At 43.1% G+C, this 21233-nt stretch overlaps 1 protein-coding gene across 1 annotated transcript in view; it reads right to left on the reverse strand.

The window, feature by feature from the left end:
- Window positions 1-275: 275 nt before the first annotated feature.
- Window positions 276-21233, reverse strand: part of LOC122804745 (ciliogenesis associated TTC17 interacting protein) — a 2188718-nt gene continuing 2167760 nt past the window's right edge. Inside the window, exon 10 of the mRNA XM_044074809.1 lies at window positions 276-575. Within this exon, the coding sequence (XP_043930744.1) occupies window positions 357-575 (219 nt within the window). The 3' untranslated portion in view covers window positions 276-356. The remainder of the gene's footprint in view (window positions 576-21233) is intronic.

Here is a 21233-nt window from a genome sequence, read left to right on the forward strand (position 1 = left end):
CAAAACTTCACTTAGTTGAGAATAAACTCAGAACACTGGAAAATGTGTCTGTATGCACTAGTGGCAAATGAGATCTGAGGAGGTAGAGCTAGGGGCAGAGGATTGTGGGTAAGGGAGGAGCTCTAGCCTGGAAGCTAAAATATGTTGAAGGCGGCTGAGTCTGGTCTGTAACCCATCAGTAAAGCAGAACAAGAGGGCCAACATCAGATCATGGTCTTAATTTTACATTTTAATTGCCTTCTGCATACATTCAGTAAAACAAAAGAAAACCTAAGATTTTTCCATCACTGCTGTTTATTATAATACCACATAAAATATACCTTGTATAAGAATTCCTGCAAAAGTAGTAAAATACTTTATTTAGTAATTGTTTCAGAAAAGACTGATAAAGTTTCAGAAGATCTGAAGCTCTGTTCCGGCTCCTCCTGGGATGAAAAAGGTGCAAAATACTCTGCAGCAAATGTTGTGACATCCTCTGGCTTTCTAAGCAGCAGAAACTGAAGAAAGTCTGCTAGCAGTGCCTTGAGTTCAGGATGATGCCTTGTATATGTGGTATGGTCCGCCTTTAGCTCCTCCTGTAGAACATAAAATCAAGAAGTTATAAAACCGAATGTGCTGTGCTTAGTATGACTCACGTGGAATAACCAGATTACAGGAGAGGTGGTATAATTCTTTTGAGTTTTTACATTAGAGTTAGTGGCATAGAAGATAGCATTGTTGGGTCACAGGAAGAGGTTTTCCAGTTCAACTTTCAGCTGAGGTGCTTTCTGTATGATGTCTGTATGTCATTCTAAAGACATGAAGTAGGTGGATTGGACACAGGTTTGAGTGGGTGTGAGTGTGTGTGGTATGGAAGAACAGACTCAGCTGGGTTAACCACCCTGTGATGTGAACCTTGCCTCTAGATTGTCACTGTTCAACCCCGAGCCTATGTGCAAAAATGGGAAAATGGAGTTGTGGATCGAGTAGACTATATACTCTTAAGTGATTTTAACATTTGCCTCCTCTGTTTTTTACCTGTTGCATGCCTGGTTGAATGTCTCTAGATTTCCTTTCTGCCACCCTTCTGGTGGTAAATTTCACAAGTCCATGATCCTTTGAAAATGCACTGTTGGAGATTAGTGTAAGTAGTTAGTGCCTAAAATTGGCTGTCCTGTGCCCTTACGGTTAAAAATGACCACTTTGTTTTATTTACATGCTATTGTACAATCCTGTCACCTGGCTTTTTTGGTCTCAAATGGGATATCTCTAGGTCTTCCAGGCTCTGGTCATACTCTGTGTTGTCTGCCATCCCATGGACCTGGTTACTCTCTACTGCTGGAAACTGCCCCTTGGAGGAAACTCACTAAGGTACTGCTGCTATCAGTTCCCTCTCACGCAGCTCCCACCCATCCAGTTCAGGTTTAATCAACACTCAACTCGGCTACTTTTCTTGTTCTTGCTATCAGCCACCCTTCATATGATGCTTCACACAGAAGGGTGACTGCCAGAGGCATAGACAATGCAGTCCATGTTATCTTTGTGTTGTATGTTGGCTAAAGGTATCCAATTCCCTTTGAACTGCCATCTCTCTAATTTCAGTCCAGCTTTCTTCCATTTTACCCTGCCTCTCCCAGTGTGTCACCCTCATGTTGCTTTCCTCCTGAAGGTGGAAACAGTAGATTAATTTTGTATCTCTGCTTTTGTCCTCATTTGCATTCATATGTTTGTACTAGGCTAATGACCACAAGGGCCTTTTTAATCCTAGCCATGCATCCCAAATCTGACCAGTTCTGGTAACATTGGTAAATATAAGCAGGGGCCTGGGAGAGGAACCATTTACAGTCTGCCTGTGTCCATTAGAGAGAGAGGTGCCAAACCAGGGATAAATTTCTTGTTCCCCATCCAGTTGTCCAAGTTGCACTTGCCGCCTCACAGCAAGAGGTTCTCCAGTTCGATTCTCGGCTGGGGTGCCTTCTGTGTGGAGTTTACATGTTCTCCCTGCGTTCGCGTGGGTTTCCTCCGGGTACTCCGGTTTCCTCCCACATTCTAAAGACATGCTTCTGGAGTATTTCTCCCTGGGCCTCCGCTGAAAACAGGATCTATGGAACCTAGTCGGACTTTCCCGGTCAACAAATGTAAAATAAATAAAATAAAATAAATAAATTGGGTTAGGGATGATCTCTGCTTTACATGGATGGGGAGCCTGTTCCAGAGCTGGGGCAGTCTGGTATACATGTCTCTCCAGCAGGTCCTATTTATACCACAGGCAAGGTTTGTCTTTAGAATGGGTAATTTGTGCTGTTTGTTTTGCAGAACTGGAGGAGGTCCATCAGCACTGGGACTGACAACGCCTTGTATGCCAAGCATAGATCTCTCAACAGCCTGTAGGAGACAGGATAGGGCTTTTGAGGCAGGCTGCACTGGACAAGATAATTATGCCCTCTATTCTTTTAGTGAGGAACCACTGTGGACATTCCAATTGTTGGATATGCCTGGCTAGGTACATGCATTGTACTCAATGATAGGTCAGATGAATGCTGAATATAATGGAACCTCATTGAACCTAGATGCCATACCTTTAAGTTGCAAAAATATAAAATGATTTCCTCATTACTGTAGACACACGATGGTCAAAGTCTAGATTACTGTGTGTGTGTCTCCAAGTCCTTGACTACTGGGTCAGCTCTTAAGGGTGTTTATCAATATGATAGTTACCAAGGGGAGGATGACTTCCAGATAGATACTATTATGCATTTCTTTGACACTGGTTTTGTGTCGGCCCTTCCTGGAGAATGTTGGTGTCGGTGGGGTATTCTATGACTGCTCCCAATTTGCAATCATCTGCAAATATGGTCAGCTAGAGGCCTTGACATTGGTCTTGACTTCAGAGAAGTAATTTAAAAAAAGAATCAGTCCCAGGACTGATACCTGATGGATTTTGCTTGGGGCTGGTGTCTTTGTAGAAGTGGACTCCCCAGTTCTAGATTCCTGGGTCCTGTCTGTGAGTGAGCTGGCTATCCACCAGGTGACATATGGGTTTTGTGTGATCTTCCCATTTTTGCTCAACTTAGCATGTTCAGCCCCCCAAAAAAGAAATACTTGCTTCTCTTGTCATGACTCTCTTCCTTGCTTATCCTCTGCTGACTTTATCTTTTTGGTAGCAGAAAAGCAGTATTAAAGGAAGGAATCCCTCTACTGAACTACATCTATATGATATAGGGATATCGTGTATTAATGTTTTTGCATAAAAAGTACTGAACATGCTAGCCCCCCCCCCAAAAAAAAAAAATAGAAGCTAAGAAAGAATGGCTTAATAAATGACCAGCTGTTAGTACATATTTTATGGTGCACTGCCAAGTGTAAATAATGATAAATGGTCATAATACTTTATGATAAACAGTGTCAGTCCATTTCTTATACATTATTATTTACTTCATGATATACAGCTGTAGGTTCTAGCCCCTTCAGCTCTTATGTATGTATGTAATAACTTTGGAAACTACAAGAAGAAAGTGTGCTTCTGTGGGGAAGCAGATACAATAACAAACCTTTGTAAAAAAATGATGCTCTGGGAAGGCAATTGTGGTTTCCATATAGATGGTGAGGAAAGTTATGATGCAGTATAACTCAATGTTATGTGGATGCATGACATGATGTGACGGGGTACAATTGTGTAAAGTCTTAACCATGATAGTAGATGTCCTTCCCTTTACTGTTACATTATTCTTCACTAAGAGATGCCCTGCCAGTATACCAAAGCCTTTGTTATAGGGATGTCATATGTCACACGTACGCTCCCCACTCACGGCCCTAGGAGGAACAGTCCAAGGAAAAAGAGGAACATGTGCATCCAGAAAGGAAAAGGGGGGGGGACAGAATGACTACAACACTGAAGGACATCTACTGTTGTGGTAAGATTTTACACAACCGTGCTTTGTCCTTCCATATCACTGTTGCAGTATGGGGAGTACCAAAGCTCAAGAGGAAAATTGGGAGGAGGAAGGCCCAGAAAATCCCTACAGAAAAAACATGCAGGATAGCAAAGCCAGGCCTTGTTCTAGAAACAACATCCAATTTGTAATGGTTAGTGAAAGTATGGACAGGGGACCGAGTAGCAGCCTTAAGGATGGAGTTGGTACCCAGATCCTTGGAACACTAACAGTGGCCATAGTCCTGGTAGAATAAGCCTTTACAGAGACAGAAGGGCCTTTTCTATGAAAAGAATAACAAAAAGAAATGGCCTGATGTCCTTCAAGGATGCATCTGCAGTCCTTACAAATGGGTTGTCCTGTCGTCAGGCAGCCCTTCGGTCGGCCGGATTCCAAAGTCTGGGTCTGGCTTCGGCTGGTGTCGCACTTCACCCGACGTCATTGCGGCAGTTCTTCGGTTATAAAGGCATCAGCCGACGCCATTTTCCTCCGTCTTTCTTGCCGCGTGGCGCCCGAAGCAGAAGCTGTTCGCAAGTGCCGGTCGGTCAGATCCAGAGATTACTACTACCGAATACTACTTCGAAGACTTCTATAAAGCTAAGTACCCCGTTGGGGACTCTTTCTTGCCTCAGCCGATGTCAGAGAAAGTTAATATCTGTCATGGCTTAGTGGTAAATAACTTTGAGAAGACTTACAAAGAGTCATCTACCTGCTACAAGCCCTGGGATACACAGTCAATACCAAAAAGTCAAGGCTGATTCCATCCCAAATAATAACCTTTCTGGGAGCAGAACTGGACACATCAAAACAAATGGCATTTCTAACTGCAGAAAAGAAAGAGCAACTTCCTCTCTATTTCTTGGCATTAACAAAGCAGAGTCATCTAACTGCAAGAAAAGTGCTACAAGCTCTAGGCTTCATGGCATCCTGCATAATACTGATCCCTCATGCCAGGCTTCATATGAGAAAGCTACAGTGGTACCTAAAGAATTTGTGGTCTCAGCACAAGCACAGCCTGGAAACCAAAATTCCAATGATCCCATGCCTGAAACAAGAGTTCTTATGGTGGGCTCAGGCCTGTCAATCAAACACAGGACTGCCCTTCTGCAAAAGTCAACCAAGACAAACTATCACGACAGATGCCTCAGACCTCGGTTGGGGGGCACACATGATGGACAAGTGCATTCAAGGCCTATGGACTCAAGACCAACTGCATCTGCACATAAATCTAAAAGAAATGATGGCAGTAAAATTGGCAATCCAGGCATTCAGACCTCTTCTCCAAGAAGGCCAGTTGTTGATAAGGACAGACAACACCACAGTTATGTGGTACATCAACAAACAGGGAGGCACACACTCATACCCCCTGTGCCGGCTGGCACTGGACCTATGGGATGTGGCTCTGAGCTACAACATTCAGTTACAGGCAATTTATGTACCAGGGAAGGAAAACATTCTAGCAGACATATTAAGCAGAATTACAACAGATGCCCACGAATGGATGCTGCATCCGGACATCTTCAAAACCATCACAAGAGAATGGGGATTACCACAAATAGACTTGTTTGCATCCCCATACAATCACCAGTTGAAGAAATTCTGCACAAGGACTTACCACCCACTTGCTTGGAAGGTGGACTCCCTATCCTTCAGTTGGAAAAGCCTGACAGCATACGCATTCCCACCACTTCCTTTGATGCACAAGGTGCTTCTCAAGATCCAAGAGGAACGTCCGAGGATCATTCTGATAGCCCCAGACTGGCCAAGACAACATTGGTATCCACTGCTGAGGAGCATGTCCCGGGAACAAATATGGAAACTGCCCCTGATCCCATTACTGCTGACAGAACAACTACAACATTCTGCATCCAAACCTAAAAACTCTGCAGCTAACTGCCTGGAACATTACATAACAGAAATGAACCCAAATTTATCCCAAAGGGTTAAGGACATAATCCTGGAGGCTCGTAGACCTTCAACAAGAAAGAATTATGCAGCAAAATGGAAAAGATATCTCATCTGGAGTACTGCAAAGGGGCAAGATGTGACACTGGTGAACATAGCCAACATCCTGGAGTACTTGGCGGAGCTCTTCCATACAGGCCTGTCCTGTTCCTCCATCAAGATACATGCATCAGCTATTTCAGCACAATACAGCTTGGATCCTCCTGTCTTCTCGCATCCTCTGCTCAGACAGTTTCTGAGGGGAATTAAAAATGTAAAACCTCCCAGGAAACCTCCATTGCCAGCATGGGAATTGAACTTTGTGCTAGAAAAACTGACTCTACCTCCTTTCGAGCCAGCAGCTACAGCAGACTTGCAATACTTATCCTGGAAGACTGCCTTCCTGCTGGCAATAACTTCAGCAAGAAGGGTCTCTGAACTACAGGCATTAATGGCAGTACAACCCTTCCTGATCTTCCATCAAGATAGTGTCCATGAGAACAAATCCTACATTTATGCCTAAGGTGGTATCCAGAGTATCTTTAAATCAGGCTATCCACCTTCCTACATTCTTTCCCAATCCACAGAACAGGGGAGAACAGCTCTTACATACCTTGGATGTACACAGGCAATTACGCTACTACCTGGACAGGACAAAAAACAATAGAAAAACTGACCAGCTTCTGGTAGCTTATGCAACAGGAAAAGAAGGAAAACCAATTTCTAAACAGACAATCTCCAAATGGATAGGAAATTGCATTAGATTTTGTTACTCCTACCATGGAAAGAAAACTCCAGAGAACATCAGACCTCACTCCACAAGGGCCACAGCCACTACCACAGCTTTCTTACGAGGAGTGGCTACCAAGGACATTATAGAGGCTGCTACTTGGACCTCCGTGCATACATTTGCCAAGCATTATAACTTACCTCTATACTCTAGATCCCGTGCTGGTTTTGCCACTGCTGTTTTGCAAGGGATCCTGACTACACCATAATCTATTCTCATTACCTCCTCCCCTAGTTTAGCTATGGTATTCTACCCATTTGTAAGGACTGCAGATGCATCCTTGAAGGACATAGCATTTGTAAGGACTGCAGATGCATCCTTGAAGGACATAGTACAGTTTTGTACCTACCATAAATGTAGATGTCCGAGAGGAATGCATCTGCAGTCAGGATTACCCACCCTCCTTCCCCTCTGAGGTACTCCTAGGGTACTTACCAATCTTCAGCTAGCTTGGGGGGGATCTATTATGGTGTATTTGTTTGTATATATGTACATACATGTTTATTTTGTGTGTTTGCTCTCTACCATTTGGAAACTTTGGCATTTATCCAAATTTAGCCAACCAAGAGGGCACCTGGCATCTGGGGCAAGAAACACTGAGGAAAATGGCGTCGGCTGATGCCTTTATACCTGAACTGCTGCAATGACGTCGGGTGAAGTGTGACACCAGCCAAAGCCAGACCCAGACTTTGGAATCCGGCCGACCGAAGGGCTGCCTGACGACAGGACAACCCATTTGTAAGGACTGCAGATGCATTCCTCTCGGACATCTACATTTATGGTAGGTACAAAACTACTTTTAGACGCCGCCAAACCAAGAGATCTACGATGTAAAGAAATAATTCGCTGAGACTTGCAAATGGCCTTAGTGTTATCCATACAATACCTGAGCTGAGTTCTCTATGCAAATTCAAGGTGTGAAGAACCCTCTCACTGGCAGACTGCAGAGAAGGGAAAAAAGTAGGCAAATAGATTGAAAACAACTCATTAACCCCTTGACCATAAAAGAAGAATTGGTATTAAGACACCCTGTCCCTGTGAAAAACCAAAAATGGAGGAACAGCTATAAGAGCCTAAAGTTCAGACACCCTTCTAGTTTAAAGGACAAAAGAAGGGTGGTCTTCCAAGAACAATGCTGGAAGGAAACAGAAGCTTGCAGGGTCAAAAGGAGCCTGAAACATACCTCTCAACCATACCAAATTCCTTGGTAAATACAATTTTTTGGGTAAAATATTGGGGTGCCACAAATTCCTGCATGGTCACTTCAATTTCCAAATTTCCTGTTTTTTTAACTCCTGACGTCATCATGTACAGGCCGTGTGCAATGTCATTTTCTGCAGACCGGTCTGTCAGTGCACAGCACATATTCTTCCCCGCCTCTGCTCCTCCAGGTAGAAAATAGATTTTTTTTATGTAATGGATGCAGCCAGGAGACCTTAATGTTTACATTATTGCAGCTCCAAATTCGGCTTCCTTGTTTTACTTATCAGGCAGGGCAGGAGAAACGTGTGCTTTTCTTTTTTTCACGGCTGTAGGAGACCTTACCGTTTTTATTACAGTTGTGTAAGTAACGGCTACAGCAGCTTACTGTTAATGTTTACATTATGTAACGGCTTCCTTTTTTTGCTTGTCGGGCTGGAGAAACTTATGCTTCTTTTAAAGTTTACATTATTCTGTACTTAACATTTATAATTATTACTTTTATTCTGTGTGCTTTTACTTAGCTGCTGCAAGCTGGATTATAGCTTATGTGATTACTTTTTATCTAGGAGAAACGGACCTTTTAATGGCTGCAGGCAGAAGTGGTGTATCTGTATTTAATGGCTGTCATGTGTGTTTTTATTCTATGTGCGTTTACTGCAAGCAGGATTATAGCTGAACTGAAGGGAGACTGGCAGAGCAGGAAGTTGGTTTATGTGATTACTTTTACTGTTTATGTAGGACAAGCCTTTTAACGGCTGGTGTGTATCCTTAATGTTTACATTGTTATAGCTGCAACGGCTTCTTTTTTTACTTATCAGGCTGGAGAAACTTGTGCTTTTCTTTTTATGTAACAGCTGCAGGAGAACTTAATATTTTTATTACAGTTGTAACGGCTGCAGGAGCTTAACGTTTACATTGTTATAGCTGCAATGACTTCCTTATCAGGCTGGAGAAACTTGTACTTTTAACATTATTACTTTCATTCTGTGTGCGTTTACTTACCTATTCCCAGCAGGATTATTACTTTTTATCTAGGAGAAACCTTTTAACGGCTGCAGGCAGAAGAGGTGTATCTGTATAACGGCTGCCATGTGTGTTTACTGCAAGTAGGATTATAGCTGAAGGCAGAGCGGGACATTTATGTGATTGTGTATGGGTTCACTTCAAAATCCTGAAAGCTCATAATAAATCTCATAATACTGAAAAACATACAGGACACCAACACTGACTGTATTGCAGCATAAAGATATACAGAAACATATTACTCATCTACAATTATAAGCAGGGGGCAAGCTCCCCTCCACACCCCCTGCTACTTAAATTTATCAAGTCTGCGATCAAAAGAAAATGGCAAACCTACCATCACGTGCTTCACGACTGCCTGTTGTAACCTTAGTCATGTTCCCTTTTAATGTACTATACCATCTTAGTGAAGTGCGATCTCAGAGTTGATCTATTTAAGTAGCAGGGGGTGTGGGGGGCTTGCCCCCCACAAAGGGGGGTGCAGGGGGCTTACCCCCTGCTTGTAGTTGGTTTAAACTGATATTGTTTGTCTTTTCTTTGTTTCTGTATGTATTTCTGCTGCAATACAGTCAGTGTTGGTGTACTGTGTGTTTTTCAGTATTATGAGTTTTCAGTATTATGAGTTTTCAGTATTATGAGTTTTCAGTATTATGAGTTTTCAGTATTATGAGTTTTCAGTATTATGAGTTTTCAGTATTATGAGTTTTCAGTATTTTGAAGTGAACCCGTGTGTATATGTATAGACCATGTGATGAATTGTTTAACCTAAAATGTATATTTACTGTTAGTCCCTGTATCAAAGTTACAGTTCAAGCATCTGTTATGTACAGAACTTTGCAAAGTGGATTGTTGTAGTCTAACCTTTTTCCATTCTAAATTTAACCTTTCTTATGACCCTAAAAAAATTGCTTTTTCTAATAATTCTCTAGGACCTCACTGCAGAGCCAGCTAAAGTCACATCATTTTTAAACTGATGAATGTTTTTGTATTACTGCACTAAAAGCATTATTGATTTTGCCAAAAAATATAGTAAACTTAAGACTAAACCGTATAAAACCACCCATTCTTTTCAGGGATTTCTCCTGTCCACCTGGTGAATCTGGGCATACTGGGGCAATGCAGCAATTGCCTCATGTACACAGACAACCCTCTCCTCCTACCACCCAACACTACAACCTGTGAGAGATGCACTTACATAGCCAAAATGGAAGCAAAGCTCTCTCCACCCAAGATTGTGCTAGACAGTCAAGAGGAGAAGGTTTAACACCCACACTACACCTCAAGCAACACATAGCCCTTCTAAACCCACACCACCAACACCCACATATAGCAACACTAAATCCACATATGAAGAGGCCCTTAACTGTAACCTGCCCAAGCAACAAGGACCTCTGAAGCTGAAACGCAAACAAACACCAATCACAACCAAAGTGTCACATAGTTCAAAACACCTGTGTGTCACCCGGCAACAGCCCCTAAGGCAAGACAATGTACCTAACACTTTAGTCATAGGTGACTCTATAGTCCGGCACACTGATGTCCCTCTCACCAGGTTGAATAAGGAGAAAATTACAGTCAACTGCCTGTCGGGTGCCAGGATCCGCCACATAACGCATGCACTAAAGTCACTCCACAACAAGTACAAATATGACTCTGTCATTGTCCATGTTGGAGTGAATGACTTGAGACATACCTCCCTGGACTACATGAAGAGACATGGAAGAGCTCTCGGTTCATGTGGCCCAGGCAGGTATGACCCTAGCCCTGAGTAGCATCCTGCCTTCGCCCAGAATGATACCACAATATAAGGACAAAATGATTGACTTCAACAATTGGCTAAGCTTCTGGTGTCATTCAAAGGGGATCCAGTATCTGTCTGCCTGGGACGACATGATTGACAGACCACAATGCTTTGCCAGAGATAGTCTGTACCCGTCACCTCTGGGATTCAGGTTACTGGCTAAGGCTCTTGCCACCCCTATAGTGCCTTTTTTAGGCAAAGTTCAAAGAACAAAACCACCACCGTAACAGGTACAAGCATGCAAAATCTGAAGGTAATGCTACTCAATGCTAGAAGTCTAAACCTCAAAATGCACTCTCTCGAGACACTCCTAAAAATGGAGAACATCTATATCTGTGCAGTAACTGAGACCTGGTTCAAGGCCCCAGAGAGCACGCCTGCAATACCAGGCTACAACTCTTACCACACTTTTCGGCCACCAAAGCAGGACCGAAACACTAAAGGTGGAGGAGTGTCAATATTCACCAAGGATATTCACACCACCAGGCTAGTTGCCCAACACAATGTGTCTGAAATTCTCCAGGTGCAACTAACACTAGGTAAGACTGCAATCCAAATTGTAGCTTGCTACAGATCCCCCACCATACCCCAGGATTCTCACTACACCTTTCTAAACATACTGGAAAATATTAAGATAAAACCAAACACCCTAATACTGGGTTATTTTAACTACACTGCCATTAACTGGGAAAGCTACTCATGTACCAACACCTTTGCCCAACGGTTCTTGGAATTCATAAATTCCAATGCCCTGGATCAACTAATCCATAGTCCCACCAGGGGCTCCAATATCCTAGACCTGGTCATTACCAGCATGGGAAATCGATGCTCCACACCTATGGAACCCCTTCGTTAGTCACGTCTGACCATAAGCTAATCACCCTTAACATCCACATCCCACCCCCTAGTAAGGAAACCTCCATAAAAAACTTCTCCAAAGCCAACTTCATGCTACTCAAGTCAGAAGTGACAAACTCCATGACACCCATGCAGACGGGAGCTGAAAGTTCAACTGCTGAATCCTACACTTAGGCACTGTATGAGCACATCCACTCATGCATAAATCGTGCCATCCCAAATAGAACCAAGATGCTCTCATCCAAAAAAAAGAAGCCAATCTGGTGGCCCCCTGCCATAAACAAACTTTACAACAAAAGGAAGAAACTGTTGCAGAAAAGAGGAAAATCCCAGGATGCAAAAAACTTCCTTACCAGTCTCAGTAAGAAACTGCGATCCCTCCTAAAATCCTCCAAAGCTAGTTACGAAAATAAAATTGCCAAAGATTCCAAAGACAACAAGACATTCTATAACTATGTCAATAATCTAAATGGCAATGCTCAGATCTGCTCTGAGCTAAAACAGAATGGCATTAAATATACTGATCCCCAGGATACTGCCAATATCCTGGCAGATAGATTCAGTGCCAACTTCACCCCCCTCTCACCCCCTAAATGGCCCATCTCAATACCAGAAGATTGCCAAATTCCAGTAACGGCCACACAGGTAAAAAACACACTCTCCAAAGCTAAGAATACAGCATCCATGGGACCAGATGACATCCCGGGCTGTGTACTACATGAACTACAATATGAACTGGCACCTCACCTAAGTGTCATGTTTAATCATAGCCTCACCTCAGGTTTCATGCCTACTGAGTGGGGCACAGCTACAGTTATCAAACTCCACAAGGGGGGATCCACCTTGGATCCCGGAAGCTACCGTTCCATCAGTCTGACAAGCCTCATCTGCAAGACCATGGAGCGTATTATCATGGAACTTGTAAACAAAGACATTGGCAACCTTCAAACACTGTACCCCACCCAGTTTGGGTTTGTGAAGGGCCGATCTTGTCTCCTGAACTTGATTGACTTCTTCGAATCAGTCTCCAGAGCCATAGACAAGGGTAAGGTGGTCCACACAGCCTATCTAGACCTTGCCAAGGCCTTTGACACCATCCCCCACTCTGGAATCATAGATAAACTTACTAAGCTGGGCATTAATCCCTATGTCACCCAATGGGTTGCTAACTGGCTTACTGATAGAAGAAAATAAACGCCAGGAACCAAAATGCAAAGAACAAGGCAGGAAACCACTGAATAAACACTTTATATAAGTAAAGCTTTCGGATACAATCCTTTCTCAATACAAAACAATGCATAGAACCAGCTCTTTATATATAGGTCCAAATATATTACATGACATGCAGCCAACATCACATGATAGAACCCACACTGTAAAAGTAGCCAACTCCAAATCCAGCTCCAGACAAGTGACAAGTGGAGTACCTCAGGGTTCAGTCCTGGGACCGCTCTTGTTTGGCATCTACTTCTCTGAAGTACAGGCCAACACTAAGGGACTCTGGATAACAAAGTTTGCAGATGACTGCAAACTGGGAGCCATTATTGAATCCCCAAATGATGTGGATACTCTACAAAAGGGCCTTACAGAAACAGATGCTTGGTGCCAGAGCCATGGGCTCAAGCTCAATGCCAAGGAATGTATAGTTATCCCCTTTGGGGAAAAAACCTGTATCCGTGAATTACCATATAGGTGGCAGTACACTAAACACCGAAAGTTTGATAAGAGACCTCGGGACACAGGTGGACAGTGGTCTCACCTTCGATAACCACATCACCACAACAGTCAGGAAATCCTTCTATGTGGCACACCTCATCACTAAGGGCTTTTCATCCAGAAAAAAGGAGGTCATTGTCCCACTGTACTCATCCCTCATTAGACCCGTTATAGAATACAATGCCCCGTTTGGTATGTACCTCTCAAGACATCTGCAACAACTGGAAAGGCCACAGAAATACCTCACTAAAAGAATTACAGGCCTAAAGCAGATGCCCTACACTGACCGCCTTAAAAAACTCCAGCTATACTCTGTCACATATCATCTACTCAGAGGTGATCTTTGCTTAACATACAAGGCCATGTCAAACCCAGTGCTGTTGGACATGCTACACTTAAAGAAATCCCAATCCCTCAGAGCCACACGCTCCAGGGATCTAAATCTTGTCATCACAATAAACAAAACATGCTGGAGGGATAGGTTCCTGACCCAGAGACTCCCCAGACTCTGGAATAGATTGCTCATACATGTCAAGCAGAGTGCCTCTTTGGTCCTCTTCAAAAGGAACCTTGACAATTGGATGGGAGAAAGGAAATTCACCCTGGGGATCACGTCAGTCGCCCTGCTAGACAGGGGTCCAGGGAAGTAAATAGTGTGGGAAGAAATGGCCAGGGAATTGTTATGGCTAGGCTTGTACAGGCCCTAGGGCTGATAGCCTAGTACCAACCTATGATGGCACACTTTGTTTTATCTCTGCTGAGTATTTGCTGTTGTGTTTAATGCTTTGGAATATACCCCCTTGCAATGAGCCATGTTTCAAGTTCACTGAAATACTGTTCTTTATTAGCTGACTGTAGAATAAATTCTCTTTACTCTGAAAATTTTGAACTTGGGGATATTATTAGACGGCATGTAATTGCTAACAGTAACACACTGGCAACATTTTTATATACCATTATGCTGACAGCATTTTGTAGTTTTTACCTTCAGGACAGCCAAAACTGAATACATTTATCATTCTAAGAGGCTGTAAATTTACAAATCTATTAATGTACAGACAGTTCACAAAATCTCATCCTCATTCCTCATCAGGACTATGTTTGGTACGAAAACATTAATTTTATGACTTAAAATGCATTCCATCTTGACAGCTAACATAGTGGCGCAGAGGCTGGAAATCAATTTGTGGAGTTTTTGAACTAGATAAAGGGTCGGCTTGGCTGCAGTAATACGGCAAAGTATCTGCTAGTGTGCCCTTCTCCCATATGGATGGCAAATTTAGGGGACTGTGCCATTAGTTTGTCTTGGTGGAGACCAGAAGGCCCAACATATTATCTAATTGCAGAATGACACCTACCAATTTATGATATGTAGAACTATGCATCAGAGTTTAAAATGGTACTGCATGCTGCACCACCTGGCTACGGAAGGTGACTGGTCTAACTACATAGCTGAAGGTGTCCAGTAAGTGCTCCCTCTCCCACCATAGCTCTCTCCACTGGTACTTCTGAGGTTACATCTGAGATTGGCTACAAAAAGCTCTTTACCTCCAGAAGGGTGAGAATGGAGCTGGCGATAGCCGAAGATTGCTGGGGCTTGGTAATGTGTGTAATTTAACTAACCAAGAAAACAAAATAATTTCCACTTAGTGAAATCTCAGATGAGATCAGCAAATGTGTACTTTTAAACTGTACATTAGGTTTGCTTTCTTAATATATACATGCAAGCTGAGACCAGAACTCCAGACCATGTAGTGTTGTATCATCTATTTTTAAAAATCTCTTTATTGCTTTTAACTGGATCAGATCAGCCTTTCTGGAACTGTAACCTTGTCCTGATGGAGCAATGCTCATATCCTTGTGAGCCATAGAGCCATGTTGTCTTAAGCTGTGTGCTCGTGGTGCGGACAACCCTGCAAAGATTAGTCCAAGTTGTGTAGAGAATGAACGATGCAAAATCTGACAGCTGTAAGAATTAATTTAAAGAATCCTAGAACATTTCCCCAGAATAGGGATATTAGAATCATCTGTAGGAAATGGGCATTGGGATGGTGCTTGTAAACAATATAGTCTGGTAAGGCACCGCCCAAAGAAAGCTGCAGAGTGCCTCCTTTAAGGGGAAATGTTTCATTTTGGTGTTTGTACATACTCTGAGACATACTGCTGAAGGGATTAGTGGAGGGTCTGGGCCAGGCTGGGGCCATATTTTGGTTGTCTGTTCTTCAGTTTGTGTTTTGAAAGTTGGTATCCCACAATTCCATTGAAGTGGATGGGGTTACATAATTATGTATGCAAATGTTAGGTACAAATCTGTACGCTGATTGACATATTTTTTCATGGGCCTTTGTCCAGATTTTTGATGATAAAACCTGGACTGTGTTTTTGAGCTGCTGGTATTTATTAGTTTCTTCATATTTATTATTGGTATGGCTTCTGGCAGTTCATAAGATGCGGTTTCAGGTGTTACTAGAATCAGTTGCAAACTTAACACAGCTTATACAGCAATTGTCTGGTAATACCTTGGCTGTTGGTGAAATGGTTCTACATCTTTCCATGCAACAAAGAACTGATAGTGATGAAAGTTTGGATAGTATCCACCGGGGCAGTGACAGCATGATCAGCCGTCGGCTCCTTTGGCTACCACCTCTGATGCTGGTACAATAAATTTGGATTTAAATTTACAGCAATGGCTAAACCAAATAGATGGTACCTCTGCAGATATGGGTAAGAAATTGCTTACTTTTGCTACTTTACTGGATGATTTTCATAATATTGAATGGCAGTACAGGAAAACAGTACATGACAATGTTTATTTCAAGGAATGTGTAAAGCAAAAACAAGTGCCAAAGGGCTTACGATACTGGAAGTATCCAATGGGGTTAATTGAAAATAGTACACTTCACAAAGAGCTCCTTCAACTATTCGACTGGCAGGGGTGTGAACTTCTTGATGTTTTAATAAAACATAACACTCTGAAAATAGAAGATCTAAATCAAAAAATGAAAATGGAAGATCTAAATCAAAAAATTATTGCTTTAGATAATCAAAATATGATAAAGCATATACTGCCTGCCGAAATCAATATCGTGAGGTATTTATACAAATAGACAATCACAGTAAAATTGTAACTGAAAGAAAGACCCGTAAGTTGCAGAGAGATCATTTGGACTATTCCAATGGAAGGGCTTATCCTAAGCCACCATGTGGACAAACTCATACAGACGAGGAAGTTAGTGATGGTGTTTTTATTGATAACGAAGGTATGGTTAACATCACATCGGTGATGCACAAATGGAAAACCAACGGTCTATCCCTTTAGAAGAAGGCAATCTTAGGAGGTCAGAATGGCTGAGCAACAAGAGGGAGAATTTTTCCAAATGGGGGAATGCCCCATTCACCTGGAAGAAACTGAGAACAGTTTCTTATCCATAGAGGAATTACAATTAGAACTGGTAGGTGAAAACATTGGCATAAGACCCATCAGTTAGTCACTAACAGTACCTGAGATTTCAAAATTTATAATTATAGCATAATTGATTTGAGATCTGAACACACTGATATTTCTAGCAAGGGGCTGACCTTCATACCTAACGGGTGAGCAAAAATAACTGAATTGCTTACAGAATTAAAACTTTATACCAGGAAAATGAATTTAGCTTTGTTTTTTCAAGACACCTCTTAACTGAAAAATAATCCTTATGGTGTTCATCGTGTTACCCTGCTGCAGTCCTCACACTTGGGTTATCCTGCCGTCAGGCGGTCCCGCAGTCGGCCGGAGTTCCAAAGTCTTGGTACAGTGTCGGTTGCTGTCGCTTCCTCCCTGACGTCAGTGTGCCAGGGGTATATATGAGGCATCCGATGCCATTTTCTAAAGTCTTTCTTGCTGCGCAGTGCCCGAAGCAGAAACAGTTCACAAGTGCCGGTCGGCCGACACCTGAGATTTTTTAATCGAATTTCAGTCCGAAGTCTTCAATAAAGCTAAGTACCCCGTTGGGGAACCTTTTCTTGCCTTAGTCTGATGTCAGAAAAAGTTAAACAATTGCATTTCTTGTGGGAAGCAAATACCTCATAAGGACTTCCATTCTTATTGTATTCCTTGCCTAGGCCCAGACCATGACGTCACTGGTTGTCAGTTTTGTGCTAGGTTCAATAAACGAACCATCAAGCGTCGTTTTGATTTCGCTCGACACTACTTTGGTAGGAAATTTAATTATACCATGCCGTCGGAGCAACCGACGACCAGCATGCATAAAAAACACAAAGAAAAGGACAGGCAGCCTAGAACCAAGCCAGACTCCGAGGCCTCTGCTGGGCCTGTCGCCGGTTCTCCAGTTTTCAGTGAGGCGCCTATGCAGCCCCTGACGACCGCAGAATTGGAACCCCAGACAGCTTCAGATTCTCAAACGGAGAGTACTAGGCCGACGCATCCATCTTCATTAGGCCCTTCCGACACCAGAGCAGAGGAGATCCTGGTGCAGTAGAAACACCTTCGGTTGCAGAAGGTGTCTTCAGACCGACTACACTCATGCTAAGCTTAAAACTCCATTAAAACCTAAAAAGATTGTACATCAGTCTCCAGTTCAAGGCCCCATGCCTAAGAAACAGATGCTTAAGATGGCTGAAGATTTGATTACTCTAATCAGGGGTTCCCATCCTCCTCCAGACAAAAGGCCAAGACAAGAGGAGGATTATGCTTCCTCTGATCAGGTTTCAATTTCCTCAGATTCTTCTGAGGAACAGGATTACTCCTTTGCCCCTTACGAAGACTCTGATGCTGAAGACTCTATCCCCTCAGCATCTCCCCCTGAGGGCTATTCTTTTGGGGAAACTTTACATACCATGAGGGAACATTTCCACTGGGAAGGCCAGGACTACTCTGATTCAAAGAAAAGGCTCCGAGAGTTTCTTTTACTTCCCCAGCACAGACCACTTGCTATCCCTCCAGTTTTAGACATTGTGGACAATGTTTACTTAGAATCTAGTCTTAATCCAGACTCTCTACCTCCTGCTCCAGCCAAACCAGACAAGGTACTACAGAGTCCCTGACTCACACAAATTCCTTTATAAAAGCCCTGTTGGTGACCCAGAAACAATTTCCCAGGGTCCCAAAGAGGCTAAGGCTTCTATGGCTAAAAATCCTGTACCCTCTGAAAGGGAATCCAGAGCACTAGATAGGTGGGGAAAGAAGGTATACACCTCAGCTACTCTAGCTATGAGAGCATTAAATTGTCAGTTTCACATGCTGAAATATCAGAAATTCCGAATGTCTCAATTAAAACTAAAGATGAGCAAGCATTCTGAACACTCTGTATACAAGGAAATGCAGGATCTGTTGCATGCAGCTGAACAGGTGGGCAAACATACTTTACAATGTGGATTTGATTCATTGGAAGCTTCCTGTAGAGCAGCTGTGACTGGGTCTGTCATATGCAGACATGCTTGGCTAAAAGAACAAACCCTGCCTGATCATGTTAAAGCACAATTGTTGGATGCACCTTTACAGCAGGATGTCTTATTTGGTGTCAAAGCAGAAGAGGTTTTAAAGAAAATGAAGGATAAGGCAAAGTCTATGCAGACGGTCAAGGATTTTTTTACAGGTACAACCCCCTCGTTTCAGCAGAAATTGGCCAACTAAAAATTGGTCCTTTCCAGCTTCTGACAGACCGCAGAGGGGCAAATACAGACGCCCAAGGGGCAGAGGTCAGTCACAAGGCCCTTACAAACCTCACCAATGGGGTGCCGCTACCCAGAAAGGAGGAGAAGACAGGCCCCAAGCTACCAGAAGACAAACGCAATGACTTAACCCACAAACTGCCAAACAAATCTTTCTTGGCAGCTCCCTTGGGAGGAAAATTAGCACTTTGCAGACAACTGGCACATCATCACAAAAGACAAATGGGTCCTAGATATTATCTCACATGGATACAGGTTCCATTCTCACACCTTGCCAAGGATAAAAGGAATGCCAAACGTGCCACCAAATCAATGGGCAGAGGCACAAAAACAAATTACAGCTCTCATGGACATTAGAGCCATTCACCAGGAACCTACACAGGAGCAAGGACAAGGATTTTACTCGAGACTCTTTCTAGTCCCCAGGAAGGGCAAAGCATGGAGACCCATTCTGGACCTTTCAATTCTAAACACCTATTTGCAAGTACCCAAATTCAAGATGCTAACACTACAGCAGCTTCTTCCCATGTTGGGCAAGAAGGCTTGGCTAGTAACGTTGGACCTCAAGGAGACATACCTGCATGTCCCTATCAGACAAAATTGCAGAAGCTACCTCCGTTTCATTGCAGGTTCAACCCATTATCAATTCTCTGCACTGCCCTTTGGCTTATCTACTGCGCCCAGGGTCTTCACAAAATGCTTGGCACCAGTAATTGCATACTGCAGACAAAGAGGAATTCAGATATACCCATACCTGGAAGACTGCCTTATTCAAGCAGAAAGCAAGGACATTCTTTTACAACATCTGGCATTTGTCAAACACCTTCTAAGTTGTCTAGGGTACACAGTAAACGAAAAGAAATCAAAACTAGTGCCCTCACAGAACATAATATTCCTGGGTGCCAGCTTGAATACAATGGCCCAGATGGCTTATTTCACGTCAGACAAGCAACAGCAACTGACTCAATACTTCAAAATAATGGCAACAAAGACCCAACTCCCTGCAAGAAAAAATTCTGCAGGCCTTGGGATTCATGGCATCTTGCATACTACTAATACCATTTGCAAAACTGCAAATGAGGAAATTACAATGGTACCTGAAAAGCGTATGGACTCAACACAGCCACAGCTTGGAAACAATGATACCACTCATTCCCTGCCTTCAACAGGAAACAATGATACCACTCATTCCCTGCCTTCAACAGGAGTTTCTATGGTGGGTACAGGCATGTCTTCAACAGGAGTTTCTATGGTGGGCACAGGCATGTCACCTCAACAAGGGTCAGCCTTTTACCTTACCCACAGCCAGGGAAACTATAACAACAGATGCATCGGACTATGCCTGGGGAGCACACATGGGAGGACAGTGCCTTCAAGGCAAATGGACTACAGATCAAAGGCATCTGCACATCAATCAAAAAGAAATGCTAGCTGTACAGAATGCCCTAACGGCTTTCAAGGACCTCTTACATCCAGGACAACTGATAATAAAGACAGACAATACCACAGTAATGTGGTACATAAGCAAGGGGGTACACACTCCTACCCTCTATGCAGGTAAGCAATGACCTTGTGGAACACAGCACTGACTTGCCAAGTTCAATTACAAGCACAATTCCTGCCAGGAAAGAAAAACACATTGGCAGACTACCGAAGCAGAAACATCATGGATCCTCACGAGTGGAAACTGGATCCACAAGTATTTGCAATGATAACTCAAAAATGGGGACGCCCAGACATAGATCTGTTTGCCATCCCCCAAAACTACCAACTTCAAAAATTTTGCAAAATGACATTCCACCCACAAGCTTGGAAAGTGGACGCCCTCGCATTCAGTTGGAAAACATTGACAGTGTATGCCTTCCCTCCACTGCCTCTTTTAGCAAAGGTGCTGCTGAAAGTCAAATTAGAGAGGCCACAAATGATACTCATTGCTCCAGACTGGCCACACCAGCACTGGTATCCAATACTAAGGAACATGGCCCATGGCCCACCATGGATTTAACCACAAATTTCTCACCTGCTCACCCAGCAAGACAGCCAGATTCTACACAGCCAGCTCAAGACTTTAAATCTGGCGGCATGGCAAATCACCTAAACAACCAGCCAACTCCTCTATCTAAAGCTATTATGGATGTCATTCTGGAGGCCAGGAGGCCCAGCACCAGGAAAGCTTATTCAGACAAATGGAAAAGATTTTGCGCCTGGAACCAGGTTAAAGGCCAAAATCCCCTTGCTCCAGACATTCCTCAGATTCTACAATATTTAACTGAGATGTTGCACAAAGGACTTTCCTTTTCGTCTATTAAAAGAC

This window comes from Protopterus annectens, chromosome 6.part0, assembly GCF_019279795.1.
Source record: "Protopterus annectens isolate FY-2018-M chromosome 6.part0, PAN1.0, whole genome shotgun sequence".
NCBI classification, from domain to species: Eukaryota; Metazoa; Chordata; order Ceratodontiformes; family Protopteridae; genus Protopterus; species Protopterus annectens.